Source organism: Leptodactylus fuscus, chromosome 2 (genome assembly GCF_031893055.1).
Source record: "Leptodactylus fuscus isolate aLepFus1 chromosome 2, aLepFus1.hap2, whole genome shotgun sequence".
Lineage (NCBI taxonomy): Eukaryota > Metazoa > Chordata > Amphibia > Anura > Leptodactylidae > Leptodactylus > Leptodactylus fuscus.
In genome coordinates this window covers 243299751-243316545 of record NC_134266.1, presented here as the reverse complement: position 1 = coordinate 243316545, position 16795 = coordinate 243299751, and the positions used below count along the sequence as shown (strand labels likewise).

Sequence of the window (16795 nt, the reverse complement as noted above, 5' to 3'; positions counted from 1 at the left end):
TGATAAGGACTGAAATAAGGAGTCCATTATCTCTGTATGTAATGCAAGCTTACTCAAATCCAGCTCTGCTACATCAGCTTCTACATCAGCTTCATACTATGGTAATGCATTTACAACCAATCCCTCATTACTAACTGCAAACATAGCAGAGCAAGTGAAACCCCGCCCACTAATGTGCTGAGAAAACCAGGAAGTGAATGGCGCAAAGAGCCTGCAGGTTGGTGAACAAGGGTTATGGGGATACCCCTTTAACTCCGTATGCACGGGCCCTAACACTTCTACCTCACCTGACCTCCCTATGCTGAATCCTTTTTTTTTTCAATGGCAGATATCAGAGGCCACTTTGGTTTTTCCCTTAGGCTGCATTCACGTGGTGCGGTTTTGATTTTTTTTTTTATTAAAAAACTTTTCACGTGAACCCATCTTCATCAGTTGGTACAACCAAAATTACTCGGGTTTAGTAACTTCTATCTATTGTGTAGCCAAAAATCACTGCATCCAAATGCAAACTGTCCGCAGGCAACATGCAGATGACTCAATATGTCAGACCTAAAACATAAGTTGAATCACTTACTGAAGAACATGTCACATACTAAAGTACCCATGTTCCTTTCTGCACATAAAAGAGCCTGCAGATATTTAGGGGTGCTGATAAAATAGTGCACCTCTACTTTGTAAATAAAACATAAAGTAACATGACCCAAATTTGCCAGGACAGTCCCTATTTTTCAGCAGCAGCAAGTTTGAGCAGTACTGGCTTGAAAAGGGAGCGGCTAACAAATTTCTGACCCCCAGAACAGAAACCTAATCCACTTAAAAAAGCGGTTACTCACAGAAACCCGCGGATCCCCTAGATGATAATGGGGTCTGCCAGGTTTCCACCGGTTTCTGCCCGAGAAGGGCATTCAGCGCTTTTCTCTCCACATTTTTTTAATGGATTCGGGGATGGGAACCCTGAACAGAGTGAACCCAGCCTTACCCTTGGTTCACATCTGCATTTGGTAATCCGTTCGGGGAGTCCGCATTGGCACGCAGTGTGCAGTGAAAGCACATGGACCCCATGGACTATAATGAGGTCTGTGTGCTTGCCGTGAGATCTCCACACCAGTCATTCAGATAGAAAAGTAGATTGTGAAATACTGTCCTGTCCGCATGTTCCCTGCGGAGATCTCGCGGCAAGCGCACAGGCCCCATTATAATCTATGGGGATCTGTGTGCTTTCACTGCACACAGCTTGCAAATATGTTTGATAGTCTGTTCGGCGACGGCCCCCATCCGGACTCCCCGAACGGATTACCAAACGCAGATGTGAACGAGTTATTAGTGAATTATTACACCCAGTTAGGGGATACTCATACTCATTAGGGAGAGTGTGCCCCTAGAGGGCGGCATACAGAGGCACTGTTCTCCTAATTACATCCTGGAGAACAGATTTGCATATTTTTTACACCCAGTTAGCAACTTATTAATACATTTCCAGGAAGAATAACAGAGGACCAGCACCACTTTTTAAGACAAGTTTTTCTTATTTCAAGGGCAATTCAAGTATTAACTAAAGCGGACCTGTCAGGAGACAATATTTATCGGTACAATGGTGTATGGCATGGACATTGGTTTATATGCTTGCACTCATCCCAGTTGTAGACCCCACAGTCTGCTATTAACAGAGGCCTGATACAACATAGTTAATAGCAGCTATCTCTATGGAAGGAAGATTAAAGTTAGAAGTGTCTGGATAAGGCCTCCTGACAGAGCAGGCAACATAAGGTGATTTATGATCCATGTAATTCAATGGCTGCTGTTATCTGAGTCACACTTACAGTGTTATAATGGCATTTTAGGCATTCCTTGTATGGCGTTATATAGGGTTACACTGGACGGGCATATGCGCTGGTAAGGCTGCCCCCTCATCTCTCAGTGGCCCTCGAGGTGTCTGATGTCTATAAAACACATTTGTCAGGAATGTGATACCATTCAGCAGAGACTATCCTGACAGCTCCGGGACTGTCACAGTGTGTGTCATAAGATTTTCCCCTGTTATTTTTAGCTTTTCCACATTTTTTATATCTTTTACAGTATTATGTGGTTAGAACAGCGGGGGTGGGTGGGGGAGCAGATCTCTCTTTTAGTATTACAAATTCTTGGCTCCTCCAGGATGAATGTTCAGAGATGTCATTATTATTTAGTGCTAACCTGTAGAATATTGTACTTTCTTTTTCACGTTTTATTGTTTTTTTTTTTATTGTTGTTTTTTTTGCATTCGTTCCAATAAAAAAATTCTGCTTGGCACGTCTGCTGTTACCCTACAGATTTCACTCTATGTATTGCGAAGGGTGAAATCTGTAGAGAAAATCATCAGTATATATAGGCCAGTATCTGTAGCTGTTTATGCAGCATGTGCATGAGGCTTCTTAAAGGGTTTTTCTGGAATAATTGCTAAACTAACTTTGAGCGAGGGGGTAAAATTAACACAGAAGTGATACCTCTGGTCCTTGGTTTGGGCGGTGCATGCTCCATTCCTTCTAGTCCTCTTGCTCATGCTGGAAGTGCAGAAGCTCAGGTGAGATCAGTGAATGGCCACCCGATCCTGAACAGGAAATCGGGGGTGGGCATTTAATTTTTTATTTTTTTTATTCCTACCCCACAACCACTCCAGTTAGTTTTATAATTATGCCTGCAACCCCCTCCCTCAAATTTACTCCACTTCAATGCTCCTGTCAGGTTGCAGTGGAAAATCTGCAGTGTACCGTATATATCTCATGTCTCATGTGTATATGCACTGACTGTTCCACTCCCAACCTGGTCCTACACAGATAATGCTTTGCTTTGGGTTTCCACTCTGCTCCTATGTCTTCAGGAGGTCAGGCTATCAGTACAAGTCTATGGAAGTCAGTTTGGGGCTATAATATACTTGTATTGTGAATTTGACCTCTTTTTCTTAACACTGTGTGCATCAGAGGAGCAGAGAAGAAGAGGGTGCTCCGGAGGGGAGCACATAACTTCTCAATAAAGTTGTTAAGTTACTAAATACCCATTCTATTTGAGTTAGAAAGGTTCTTCAACAATAAACTGATCCTCTGTAGGAGAAATAACAGCAACATTTCCCACATAGGGTATTTGAAAAGGATTAACCCTTCCTACATAGGTAAATGTCATTGATTGTTGTTGGTTTGTACTTTTTCAAGCATGAATAACAATAAAGGTGTCTTGTCGGCTATTTTATTTCAGCCTACAGCGCTGGTGATCAAGGAGTTCCTTACATTGCTGGCTGTATGTCATACGGTGGTCCCAGAAAAGGAGGACGATAAAATAATCTATCAGGCCTCCTCCCCAGGTGAGTGATCACACTCATGGTCTGTATGAGAGGTGTGTTGCATGGCAAAATGATTTAAAGGGGTTTTCCAGTTTTTAAAAAATATGACCCAAATAACAGGATGCATTAATACAAAACACTTCCTAATATATATTCTATTTTAAATTCAGCACCATATATCTGATTTATTTTCAGGTCATTGACCTCAGCTGTGACGTTTCATTTGCAAGCTCAATACCCTTCTCTGTGAGCAGTTCAGCTAGCAGACGAAACATCGCAGCAGAATGTGACCTCAAATGTGGGAGTGATTTATTACCTGTGATTTCAGAGAGAGTGGAGAACATGTAGTTTGTCCACAGATTCACTGCATGTAAATAACTGTGGAACAAAGTATAGCAAAGGGGAACAGTGAGGATTTAGCACTGCGGATGTATTTGTAGATACTTTTTGGAAGCTATATAACCCCTTTACTCTGCTGTTACAGTTTTTTTTAGGGTCGGGTGCAGCTCCATGTTATTTTGATGTCTTTTCTTTTTTCTTTAATGTAGATTGTGAGCCCCACATGGGGCTCACAATGTACATTTTTCCCTTTCAGTATGTTTTTGGAGTATGGGATGGAAATCCATGCAAACACGGGGAGAACATGCAAACTCCTGGCAGATGGTTTTTATGCCCTTAGCAGGATTCAAACCCAGGATTCCAGCACTGCAAGGCTACAGTGCTAACCACTGAGCCACCGTGTGGCCCCAATGTAATTTCTTTTTTCATTACAAATTTTATAAATCTTTACCTGTTGCTCTCTATTGATGCTACAGGTTTATGAACCACATCATATCTTAAAGTACTATTGCACTCCATCACTTAAACGTCTCTTTTTTTTCTCCCGGCAATAGTGCCTCTCCCAACCCAGGGCATTCATAAAAGCTCCTAAAGGTTGGATCGTCTACCATCGGAACAGACATGTATAGGGCAGGAATCCTCTTTAAATATTATGTCCACCTCTGTAACCAATGATTCTCCAATTCATCAAAAACAAAATTAGACATTATTGTGTGTAGTTTTAATTAAAAATATTATTTTGTGTTTGTAGCTTCCACACAAACCTAACCTATGTCTCCATGACTACAGACTACATTTGAACAATGCTTTGTATAGTCGGATCCTGAAGTCATACTCTCTTACCCCTGGTTCACATCTGCGTTTGGTAATCCATTCAGGGAGTCTGCATGGGGACCCCCCGAACGGAATACCAAACGCATTGGCAAGGGGACAGCTTATGAGAGCACACGGACCCATAGACTATAATGTACAGTGTTGGCCAAAAGTATTGGCACCCCTGCAATTCTGTCAGATAATACTCAGTTTCTTCCAGAAAATGATTGCAAGCACAAACTCTTTGGTAATATCTTCATTTATTTTGCTTGCAATGAAAAGACACAAAAGAGAATGAAAAAAAAGTCAAATCATTGATCATTTTACACAAAACTCCAAAAATGGGCCGGACAAAAGTATTGGCGCCCTCAGCCTAATACTTGGTAGCACAACCTTTAGACACAATAACTGCGCACAACCGCTTCCGGTAACCATCAATGAGTTTCTTACAATGCTCTGCTGGAATTTTACACCATTCTTCTTTGGCAAACTGCTCCAGGCCCCCCCTGAGATGTGAAGGGGGCCTTCTCCAAACTGCCATCAAGAGATCTCTCCTCCCCCACAGGTGTTCTATGGGATTCAGGGCTGGACTCCTTGCTGCCACTTTACAAGTCTCCAGTGCTTTCTCTCACCACCATTTTCTAGTGCTGACCTGAAGTGTGTTTTGGGTCATTGTCCTGCTGGAAGACCCCTGACCTCTGAGGGAGACCCAGCTTTCTCACACTGGGCCCTACATTATGCTGCACAATGTGTTGGTAGTCTTCAGACTTCATAATGCCAAGTACACGGTCAAGCAGTCCAGTTCCAGAGGCAGCAAAGCAACCCCAAAACATCAGGGACCTCCGCCATGTTTGACTGTAGGGACCGTGTTCTTTTCTTTGAAGGCCTCTTTTTTTTTTTTCCTGCAAACTGTATGTTGATGCCTTTTCCCAAAAAGCTCAACTTTTGTCTCATCTGACCAGAGAACATTCTTCCAAAACGTTTTTTGGCTTTCTCAGGTAAATTTGGGCAATCTCAGAATGCTTGTTATGTTTTTTTGGCTTTCCATATACAGTGTTGGCAAAAAGTATTGTCACCCCTGCAATTCTTCAAAGAAAAGAACACGGTCCTTACAGTCAAACATGGCGGAGGTTCCCTGATGTTTTGGGGTTGCTTTGCTGCCTCTGGCACTGGACTGCTTGACCGTGTGCATGGCATTATGAAGTCTGAAGACTACCAACACATTGTGCAGCATAATGTAGGGCCCAGTGTGAGAAAGCAGGGTCTCCCTCAGAGGTCATGGGTCTTCCAGCAGGACAATGACCCAAAACACACTTCAGGTCAGCACTAGAAAATGGTGGTGAGAGAAAGCACTGGAGACTTGTAAAGTGGCAGCAATGAGTCCAGACCTGAATCCCATAGAACACCTGTGGGGGAGGAGAGATCTCTTGATGGCAGTTTGGAGAAGGCCCCCTTCACATCTCAGGGGGGACCTGGAGCAGTTTGCCAAAGAAGAATGGTCTAAAATTCCAGCAGAGCCTTGTAAGAAACTCATTGATGGTTACCGGAAGCGGTTGTGCGCAGTTATTGTGTCTAAAGGTTGTGCTACCAAGTATTAGGCTGAGGGCGCCAATACTTTTGTCCGGGCCCATTTTTGGAGTTTTGTGTAAAATGATCAATGATTTGACTTTTTCATTCTCTTTTGTATTTTTTCATTGCAAGCAAAGTAAATGAAGATAATAATACCAAAGAGTTTGTGCTTGCAATCATTTTCTGGAAGAAACTGAGTATTATCTGACAGAATTGCAGGGGTGCCAATACTTTTGGCCAACACTGTATATACTTTCCTCTCCACATGACTCGTGCGGACACCGCGCAGAAAGCACACGGACCCCATTATACTCTATGGGGTCCGTTTGCTTTCACTGCTCACCGCTTGTCAATGCGTTCGGTATTCCATTCGGGGGGTCCCTATGCAGACTCCCTGAACGGATTACCAATTGCAGATGTGAACCAGGGGTCACATTGGTCTCCTACTACTTATGATGTAAAGAAGGGAACAGGTGGACAGGAATATGACTACAGGATCACCGACAGAAGGAGCTGTTACACGTCTTAAACATGATTCTTCATAATCCAAGACTCTCTTTTGACCCCATCTGCAGACTTTGACCCACTTGTTTGACAGGTGAAACTCCAGATTCTGAATATTCAAGAGTCAGACTTGAGCTCCTTGAGACTATCAATGTCTAAACAGAAATTGAGCATGCCCAACATTAACTCCATGTTATCTTGTTGTTATCATTGTGCACATAGGATATATCAGGAATAAGTGTGGATAGACTATTTGTGAATCATTCTATAAGAAACACACCCTACAAGTATTCAGCTCCAGTCCTAGGTCTCCTCTGCAGGATCTCCTGGGGCTCATTTTTTGTGAGCCTGGGCCCATTGGAGGATCTTCTAGTACTGTGGTGGGCCAATCTGATCCTGTTTTTCACGTCTTGAAATGATGTACTTACCTGGAACAGTACTGTATCCACTATTTAGTGATGCTGAACATATCTCTAGCACAACATTGCAGGATAAATATCTTACCTGTATCCTGGTGAACTTGCTTTGTGTATAGATGAGCTTTAGTATGATTTTGGAAAATGAGGAATGGTGATAAGGGTGATTTGTTCCTGTCCATATGTTCCAGTATTGATCCGAATTTCAGATTATTCTATATTTTTTGTCATAATCTAATTGTGTTCCGTAGATGAAGGCGCTCTAGTAAAAGGTGCAAGGAAACTGGGCTACACGTTCACCGGCCGAACGCCTGACTCCGTCATTATAGATGCAGTAAGGACTTTGTCATGGATCCATCTTTTATGACTTGAGTATACAATATGACTGCAAATGCAATGAATTTTTTTAAAGGGGTTTTTAAGAGTTAAATGCTGATGACCTACCCTTAGAATAGGTCATCGATATCTGATCGGTGATGGCTGACACGTGGGCACCACTTCACTGGCCAATGGTGTTGCATTAATTTGTTATGTGGTCCGTTGCAGCTCACTACCATTAAAGTGAATGTAATGTTAAGCACAGCCATTATGCAGTGGGGGGGGGGGATTTATTCAACCATCTATGTCAGTTCACTGGTGTAGATGGGTGAAAGGGCTAGTTCACACCGAGTAAAATGGTCCAGATTTTTACGCAGGAAGCTGCGTCAGAATCCGGACCAAAATGCGCCTGCCGTGGCTAGCCGCAACTGTCGTGGCTTCTGACAGTCACGGCTTTCGCTCTGGATTAGGCCCAAATAAATGGGTCTAGTCGGGAGACAGGTGTGCAAGGCAGATGTCCGCCTGAAGAAAGGGCAGCTCGCTTCTTTTTTCTACGAGCGGGAACAAACCACTCACTGAAAAAGGAAATGACCAGTTCCCATTGATTTCAATGAGAGGCGGTTTTTTGAGCTGGATTCTGACGCCGATTCCGCTTCAAAATCTGGCCCATTTGACTCCATGTAAACTAGCCCTTAATCTGGCACAGCCGAAACCTCTTAATAATTCAGGAGCACTTTGCGTCATTTGGGAACTTTATTAAGACTGTCATGGCAAATGCCAGTCTTCATAAATTCCCCTCCCAGTGTATTGTTCTATGAAGAGATTGGACGGCTCACCTGAATGCTGTGGTCTCTTCAAAGAGCTGATCTGTTGGGATCCCAGGTGTCAGACCCCCACCAAAAGGTCATCAGTTTTACAACCCCCTGTAATCCAGCACTAATAATACTGATTCCTATTTCGTTATGTCTGCCCTGTATACTTTAATATACAGTAGTAGTTGATCAGATGAACCAGTGTTTGCTGCTTCCCTCCACTAGGTGGCAGTATTACCACAATTAAATCTACTTATTCAAAAAAAGTAAGTTTTTAATATTTCTTTTTCTAGATGGGGACGGAACAGAGCTTTGAACTGCTCAATGTACTGGAATTCTCAAGGTAACTTTAGCCGATGCTTATCAGACATTTCATTGCCTATCTCCCCCATGCAGCGTGTTTATCTTTGTGTTGGCGCTATCTGTTAGCTCAATCAATATTCCGCCCGCTTATGTATATTATTAAATCATTATTTGATCATTGAGAAGGGCGCCGTGTATTGGTTCGCATTACCCCTCTTACCACAAGCAAAATATTTCCATCAAATGAAAGGGAACGCAGAGGATCTTTTACACATCTAATGTTCAAGGATAATAAACTTCAAGAAGGGAAATAATGAGCAGATTATTACGGACTTCTTGGGTAAATCGTCCTTTCCTATTTTTCTATGCTGACGTATCACATTTGCTGCCATGTATGAAATGATAAAAAGGGTTATTATTAGAAATAGTAGCTGTGTTCTTCTTACCCAGGAAATATATTGATTTTTTAATGTCGTTTAAGGGTATGTTCACATGGCGAAATTGCACCTTAATAAAAAAAAAAACAAAAAAAACACCTAGATTTTTGGCCGTGGAATTTACACTGTGGATTCTCGGGTTTCTGCTGAAGTTTATGGTTTGGTGGTTTCTGCATCCTGATCTGTGTATGGCCACCCAAAAAATGGTTTTACGTAAAAAATGCGACAAAATCAGCGTGAGAAAATGCTGTGTGAACATAACCTAAAGGGAGCTACTATAAACTTCTCCCGCCGCCGTAACATTATTCAGTAACAACACATTACTTATAAAAAGCACTTTAAAAAAAAACTCCACCATCATAAAAAAGGCTCAAGTGTCCACTAGGCCGAGCCAAATGATCTAAGAGTCCTGTCAGTCTCTGCCCCTGATCTGTGGATAATGTCTGCGACGTCATGCATGGGCTGTGCAACCGATACGCCAAACCCAGTACATGCCCATATGTCGGTTTTAAGCTCCATAGGCTTAAAGGGGCTTTCCAGGTTAAAATATTGATGACTTATCCTTAAGAAAGGTCAGTAATATGAAATATGTGGCGTCAGACACCCGGCACCCCCACTGATCAGATGTTCTCAGCAGATGATCGCAGAGAATCGAGCAGGAAGCAGACAGCGCTGTTCTCTGTGTAGTGGTGGAGCTGAATCACTGCAGCTTATGTCCCATTCAAATGAATTGGAGCTGACCTGCAGATTCTGAACAACCTGGTATTGATAATCTATCCTTAGAATAGGTCATCAATATTTTCAGCCTGTAAAACGCCTTTAAAAAATATTAACCAGATTTACCGGTCCAAGCCCAGTCAGGAGATGGGATCTCTTTCATCATAGTGATCTAGGATACTGGTAGTCCCTGTCTATACTCCCGAGTATATACAGTAAGGGACACTGAAGACAAGGACTTCCAGCAACCTTGGTCACAGTGATGCAAGGAGCCCTGGTGTCCTAAATGGGTTTGGTCTGAGAAATCCAGCTGTAATGTACAGACCTGATTTTGCAGCCCACGTGTTCATATAGGGGGAGTTCACACGGAGTAACGTGCCACGTGATGTGGCACGTACATGCCATGTGAGCTTTTGCGGGCCGTATACGCTCCCATTGATTTCAAAATCGCAGCCGCAAAATAGCGCCGCGTATACGATCCACGCTCCCTTTGAAATCAATGGGAGCGTATATGACCCGCAAAAGCTCACACGGCGTATACGTGCCACATCACGCGGCACGTTACTCCGTGTGAACACCCCCTTAGGGTGATAACAGTAGAAGGATCTTATTAGATCATCTTATCTTATCTTATCTTATCTTATGGTAGAGTTGGAAGGGACCTCAAGGGCCATCGGGTCCAACCCCCTGCGAGTGCAGGTTTTCCTAAATCATCCCAGCTATATGTTTATTCAGATTCCGCTTGAAGATTTCCATTGATGGAGCGCCCACCACCTCCCGTGGCAGCCTATTCCACTCTCTCACTACCCTCACTGTCAGAAAGTTTTTCCTAATGTCTAATCTGTATCTCTTTCCCTTTAGTTTCATCCCATTGCTTCTTGTACTTCCTTGTGCTAATGAGAATAGGGTAGATCCCTCTGCACTGTGACTACCTTTCAGATATTTGTAGACTGCTATTAAATCTCCCCTCAGCCTTCTCTTCTGCAAACTAAACAATCCCAGTTCTTTTAGCCGCTCCTCATAGGACATGGTTTGCAGACCTTCCACCATTTTGGTTGCTCTTCTCTGGACTTGCTCCAATATATCGATGTCTTTCTTGAATTGAGGCGCCCAGAACTGTACACAGTATTCCAGGTGTGGTCTGACCAGGGAAGAGTACAGCGGAATAATGACCTCTCTTGATCTAGATTCAATGCTTGTCTTAATACATCCCAGAATGTTATTCGCCTTTTTTGCAGCAGCACCGCACTGTTGGCTCATGTTGAATTTGTGATCTACTATTATGCCCAAGTCCTTTTCCCCTATGCTATCACTTAGTTCTATTCCTCCCATACTATATATGTTTTTTACATTTCTGTTACCCAGATGTAGAACTTTGCATTTGTCCCTGTTAAATACCATTTTGTTCGCCTCAGCCCATTGTTCCAGTGTGTCTAAGTTCTTTTGAATACACTCTCTCTCCTCTCTAGTGTTGGCTATTCCTCCTATCTTCGTATCATCTGCAAATTTTATGAGTTCCCCAATAATTCCATCGTCCAGATCATTTATAAAGATATTAAAAAGTACTGGGCCCAGAACAGAGCCCTGCGGCACCCCGCTTTTGACTTTCTTCCAGTTCGATGTGTAGCCATTTAGTATTACTCGTTGTGCCCGATCATTAAGCCAGTTGTGAATCCACCTAACTGATTTTTTGTCAAAGCCATACTTAATCATTTTTTCAATAAGAAGGTTATGTGATACTTTATCAAATGCCTTACTGAAGTCAAGATATACTATGTCCACGGCATTCCCTTGGTCCAACCATTCAGTGATTTTGTTGTAGAAGGAAATCAGGTTAGTCTGACAAGATTTATTGGTCATAAAGCCGTGCTGGCTCTGGTTAATTAATGCCTTCCCATCCAGGTACCGAAGTAAATGTTCCTTGACAATTTGCTCAAAGATTTTTCCTGCTATCGAGGTCAGACTTACCGGCCTGTAATTTCCTGGATCGTCCCTTTTACCCTTTTTGTAGATGGGGACAACATTTGCCCTTTTCCAATCTAAAGGGACCACTCCCGTTTCCCATGACTTACCGAAGATTATAGCAAGGGGTTCTGTTATTTCCTCTGCTATCTCTTTCAGGACTCTAGGGTGTAAATCATCTGGTCCTGGGGACTTGGTTTCCTGTAACTTGGCTAAGTGCTCTCTTACTAGACCTTCGCTTATAGTCAGCTTGGAGTCCTCCTTCCCCTCATCTCCATCACCATTAATGTCGATATTTCCATTAGTTTCTTGGGAGAAGACGGATACAAAATATGAATTTAGTAGCTCCACCTGCTGTTCCACCATGTTAACTGTTTCTCCTTTGTCATTCTTCAGGACTCCAATGGTCTCCTTCACTTTTCTTTTGCTTTTAACATATCCCCAAAATCCTTTTACCTTACTCTTTGCCTCTTTTGCAAGCTTCAATTCGTGTTCAGTCTTAGCTCCTTTGATGCTTGTCTTGCAGAGTCTGCAGACTGCTGTGTACTCTTCCTTAGGTATAGTTCCCATCTTCCACTTTTTGTATGTTTCCTTTTTAGCAGGTTATGTAATTTTTTGGTCATCCATCCTGATATTTTTAGGTGCTTCCCATTTTTCTTCCTTCTAGGTATTGTTAGTTCCTGTGCTTTAATGATTTCCCTACGGAAGATTTCCCACCCTTCATGTGCATTTTTGTGCTTAAGAATTTTGCACCATGGAATTCTGCTAACTCTTGCCTTCAGGCTCTTGAAGTCTGCCCTGCTAAAGTCGAGCATTGAAGTCTGTGTCTTCTCAAGTCTTCTTCTTCTTGCAACCCCAAACTCAAGTATAGCATGATCGCTGAATCCCAGTGTCCCTGCTACCCGTAGTCCCTCAACCATGTGCTCTTTGTTGGTTAGGATTAGGTCCAAAATGGATGTTCCTCTCGTGTTTTCTTCTAGATATCAGCACTTGTTTTAGTGATTGATGGGGTCTTAGTACCTGGACCCTACTAATAAAAATTTCTAATATGTCACTATGACGCGTCAACTTTTTTTAATATAAAATACCTATTACCACCTTCAACATTTGACATGTCCAAAGCAAAATACCCATAAACTATAAAAGTTAGGAGTCAGTGCTTTACTGCACAATGTCCTCATTAATCCCATGACCAGGCCGGGCTTCCGGGACCTGAAGACCTCATTTCCATCACCTTTAATGTCTTCTAGGAAAGCTACTAATGAGAAACCCACATCCAGGTCCTCCTGCCAAACAAAAGTCATAAGCCATATGTATAAACTTAGCCAGAAGTGCAGATCGTCTTGTTACTCGCCGCTTGGCCTTGTATGTAGAATGTGCTCGGATGGAAAATCATGAAATAATAACCATTCTCCCGATGGTCTCTTTATGTCATGTGTGTACAATGACCTTTGACTCTCTGAAATATGTATAGTAAAATACTGTGATGTGCTCCGGTGGTGGAAACATTATATTGTAGCTTTCAATTAGTCCTGATATATTATTCCGTGGGTACGTAAAGGCAAAGTCAACTCGAAAAAATTTGAGAAAACATGCCCCAAAATAGTTCTTTGTGCCCATGAAGTCAGAGGTTAATAACTTGATATTTGAGGTCGCCTCTGAGAGGCAGGTACATGGGGTCCTGATGGCAGACTGAGTGGCCCGGGCAATACTTTGATCTGGAGAACAACGAATTTGGCCTTTTTTGTAAAAAAAAAGTTCCATAACTTTGTAATAATCGTCACTTTTCAGTGTTTAGCAGTTTGCTATCAAGAAATGATAATAATGTTCTTCTTTTTTACAATCGGAGGCAGAAAACTTGTATTGAGCTAAGGCTTTTCACAGCTGATTGTTTGTTACAGTGTATCCAATCTAGTAAACACTCAATGGGTTAAAGGGGTTTTCCTACAAACAACACTTACCTGTTATGTACGGGATCTATAGTGTCTGATCAGTAGGATTTTGTCTGATGTGACCCTGAGGGGTCATGAGGATGAAGTTCCTATCTTGACCATCAAATTTTGGCAGTCCCAAAAACTAGAGTAAAGTAGATGTATCGCACTTAGACGAGAACACGTGACTGGTGGGGGACCTATTGGTCGGACCCCCACTGATAAGACATCCTGTGACTAGCAAAGAACTATTGTTTGCATGACAACCTCTTTAATACTTCAGTATCCAAATGGTTAACTTGTCCTTATTATTTGTTACAATGTATCAGTGCACGTAAAATGGCTGGACTTTATTCCTCTTACCTATAGATAGAGATGATCGAGTCTTCCGAAATTCGTATCTGGTTAGATTAGCATGAATTTATAACAAGAAAATTTGTATGAATGATCCCAACATTGGTGTTAACCAGTAAAATGAGGACCGCTCCCCCCCCCCCCACACACTTGGAATTCACCCTGACTGAATATAGGGTATCTGCAGTGCTCCTATTAACCCCTTCCTAATAGAACAGGAGCACTGCATATATTCAGTAGACCGGGCACTGTCAGACACAGGGATACCTAATGTGTATGTGTTTCACAGTCATTTTCTACTTTTGTGTCTATTCTAGGGAAAGGAGTGAACTTTTAATTTTTTAATTTTTTTTTAAAGCTTCTTTTTTTTTTCTACTATTTTATGGGAGATTTTATACATTGTTATTGCTGCTGGTCATAGACCTCCCCCCTAACTCGAGTATAAGCCGAGGGGGGCTTTTTCAGCACAAAAACTGCTGAAAAATTCGGCTTATACTCGAGTATATACAATATATATATATATATATATATATATATATATATATATATGGCCAGCTCAAGAGTACCTTCCCAGACTACATGATCTAATTCAGCCAATGACAAATGTAAACTGATTACAGATACTTTGTCATTAAAACTAGGTCAATGATATAATTTCAACTTTACCAACTTTTTTTTTTTGTTGTTTCAGCAACAGAAAAAGAATGTCTGTCATTGTCCGAACACCATCCGGACATCTTAGACTCTACTGTAAAGGAGCGGTGAGTATTTCTGGGTTACCTGTAACTGTTCCATGTTAGGATTTGGTTTATCCTGCTGGTACAATATGTGAAGTAATCTCTATTACTACCCTATAGTGTGTTGTATATGTATAATAGCCTATTATATTCGTGTCTTCAGTTCTACACGGTTGAAGTTGTAGGCCACCAGTGAGATGAACCTCTCTGTCTTCTCTTGCAACTTTGACATCTAATGGAAAAAATGATGCACTGCTCAAACTTTCACAATCTCAGCATCCTCTGGGTCAGAATGCGACTCGAAAAAGTTACAGGGTGATATGGCGATCTTTGGTCACATGATGGGAGTTGCTGCCAGACATCATGTTGCCCCATCTTAAGTTCAGATGTATTGCTGGGTCTCATAAGTGACTCATTGATGTAGTAAAGCCATAGTGACTAAGGCCTGATTCTCATCTGCGTTTGGTATTCCGTTGGGGGAGTCTGCATGGGGACGGAATACCGAACGCAACTGTAAGTGGTGAGCTTATGAAAGCACATGGACCCCATAGACTACAATGGGGTCTGTGTGCTTTCGGCGCGGTGTCCGGACGGAACATGCGGAGAGAAAAGTAATTCAGAACCTCTTTCCTCTCCGCATGACTCATGCGGACACCGTGCGGAAAACACACGAACCCCATTGTAGTCTATAGTGTCTGTGTACTTTCATTGCTCACCACTTATCAATGCATTCGGTATTCCATTTGGGGGGTCCCCATGCGGAATACCGAATACAGATGTGAACCAAGTCTCAGGTAAAAGTCCCCACTGCCACATAAGTAATAGTCCCTCTTCCTACACGTCATTGATGCAGTGCCGAGTGTGTGTTTCTTCTGTTATCTTCCTGCTCTATGGTACTGCTGAGAGCAAGAGCCAGGGAGCCAGGAGGATAATAGAAGAGGCACACAGTCAGGCATCACATCAGGACTTTATAGCAGAGAAGGCAGGTATGCAATTCATTAGAGCGGTATTTTGGTGAGGGGCCCCCTGGCTTAGAGACCCAGTTGCAATGCACCCTCTATAGCTACATCACTGATCATAATCCTACCTCCTCTGATAAAGAGGTGACTCCCGTGAAGATCTCTAGAGAACAGGAAGTGTCAGCCTTTTTTCGAGGATCAAAGTAAAAACTACAAAATTTTCCAAAAAATTTAAAATAAAATTTTTTACATAAAAATACTTCATTTAAAGGATAAGTCATTTTGAATATATTGTGACAAAAATTAGGGTTCAGGAGTGAACGTTCCCTTCAAGGTAAATACACGAGAAATAATTTTTATGTGCAGATAATACGGTATATAGCAATTAAAGCACCTGAATGAACGATTTAAAGATGTTATATGATTTTTTTTTTACCGTTTTTTTTTTACAATTGTCCTAATTAGTAAAATTCCCTGGGGCGATGAATAGGTGGGTGAGTAATAACGCCGCAATCTGGAGAGTGTTATAATGTAAAATTAACATGACATCAAATCAAATAATAAAAATAATGGAGGCTCCAGGGAAGGTCTGCAAACGTGTTTCTCAGAAATTACACCGCAAAATCCAACCTGCCCATTCCATCACAATTGTACCACACCACAAAGCATTGCATTACACTTACTCACGGTGCCGCAGAGGTTTCCTTTATGTGATTTATTACATGATTGGTTTAAGCGCTTTTTCAGAGCTGCCTCTGGTTTCAAAAATCATCATCTAGGTTAATTTGGGGATAAAAAATATATTGATTTTGGAGAACTTCATGTGAATGTTCCTATAGATAAGTGGTCGGAAACTGAGCTTCTAATTGGGATCGCATGTCCGGAAGTGGTTTCTGTCGTAGAGTTGTTCCGTGTTAGTCACAGAGTGTAATAAAAAACGATATCATACAGCACTGTTCTCACCATCAATATGACAGAAACCTCAACAGGAGCCCGGAGGACCTCATTAAAAGTCAGTGGGGTCCACTGGGTGCTGTCCAAATTCAGTGTGAACATGACTTTACATACATATGTTTTGCCTTCTGATAGGGCCCAAGAGGTGCACAAAGATGGCGGAAGTGAAGGTTAAACATCTGAGATCAGAGTTATCTCCAATCTCAAACATTTCAGCGGAGTGTTATCTGTAATAGAACACATGGTGCCTATGGAGTATGCTTACCTTCATAGCTGTAATCGTTGTGGGGAAGGTAGCTCGGTAGCAGCAATGGTGCTGACCCAACCAGTCAGAGACAGGGATACAAAACTGAAGCA

At 42.1% G+C, this 16795-nt stretch overlaps 1 protein-coding gene across 2 annotated transcripts in view; it reads left to right on the top strand.

The window, feature by feature from the left end:
- ATP8A2 (ATPase phospholipid transporting 8A2) overlaps positions 1 to 16795 on the top strand; it is a 576493-nt gene that overhangs the window by 165495 nt on the left and 394203 nt on the right. For both annotated transcript variants that reach the window (XM_075265950.1, XM_075265949.1), the window contains 4 exons: positions 3229 to 3334; positions 7206 to 7288; positions 8378 to 8427; positions 14480 to 14549. In XM_075265950.1, the coding sequence (XP_075122051.1) occupies positions 3229 to 3334; positions 7206 to 7288; positions 8378 to 8427; positions 14480 to 14549 (309 nt within the window). The remainder of the gene's footprint in view (positions 1 to 3228; positions 3335 to 7205; positions 7289 to 8377; positions 8428 to 14479; positions 14550 to 16795) is intronic.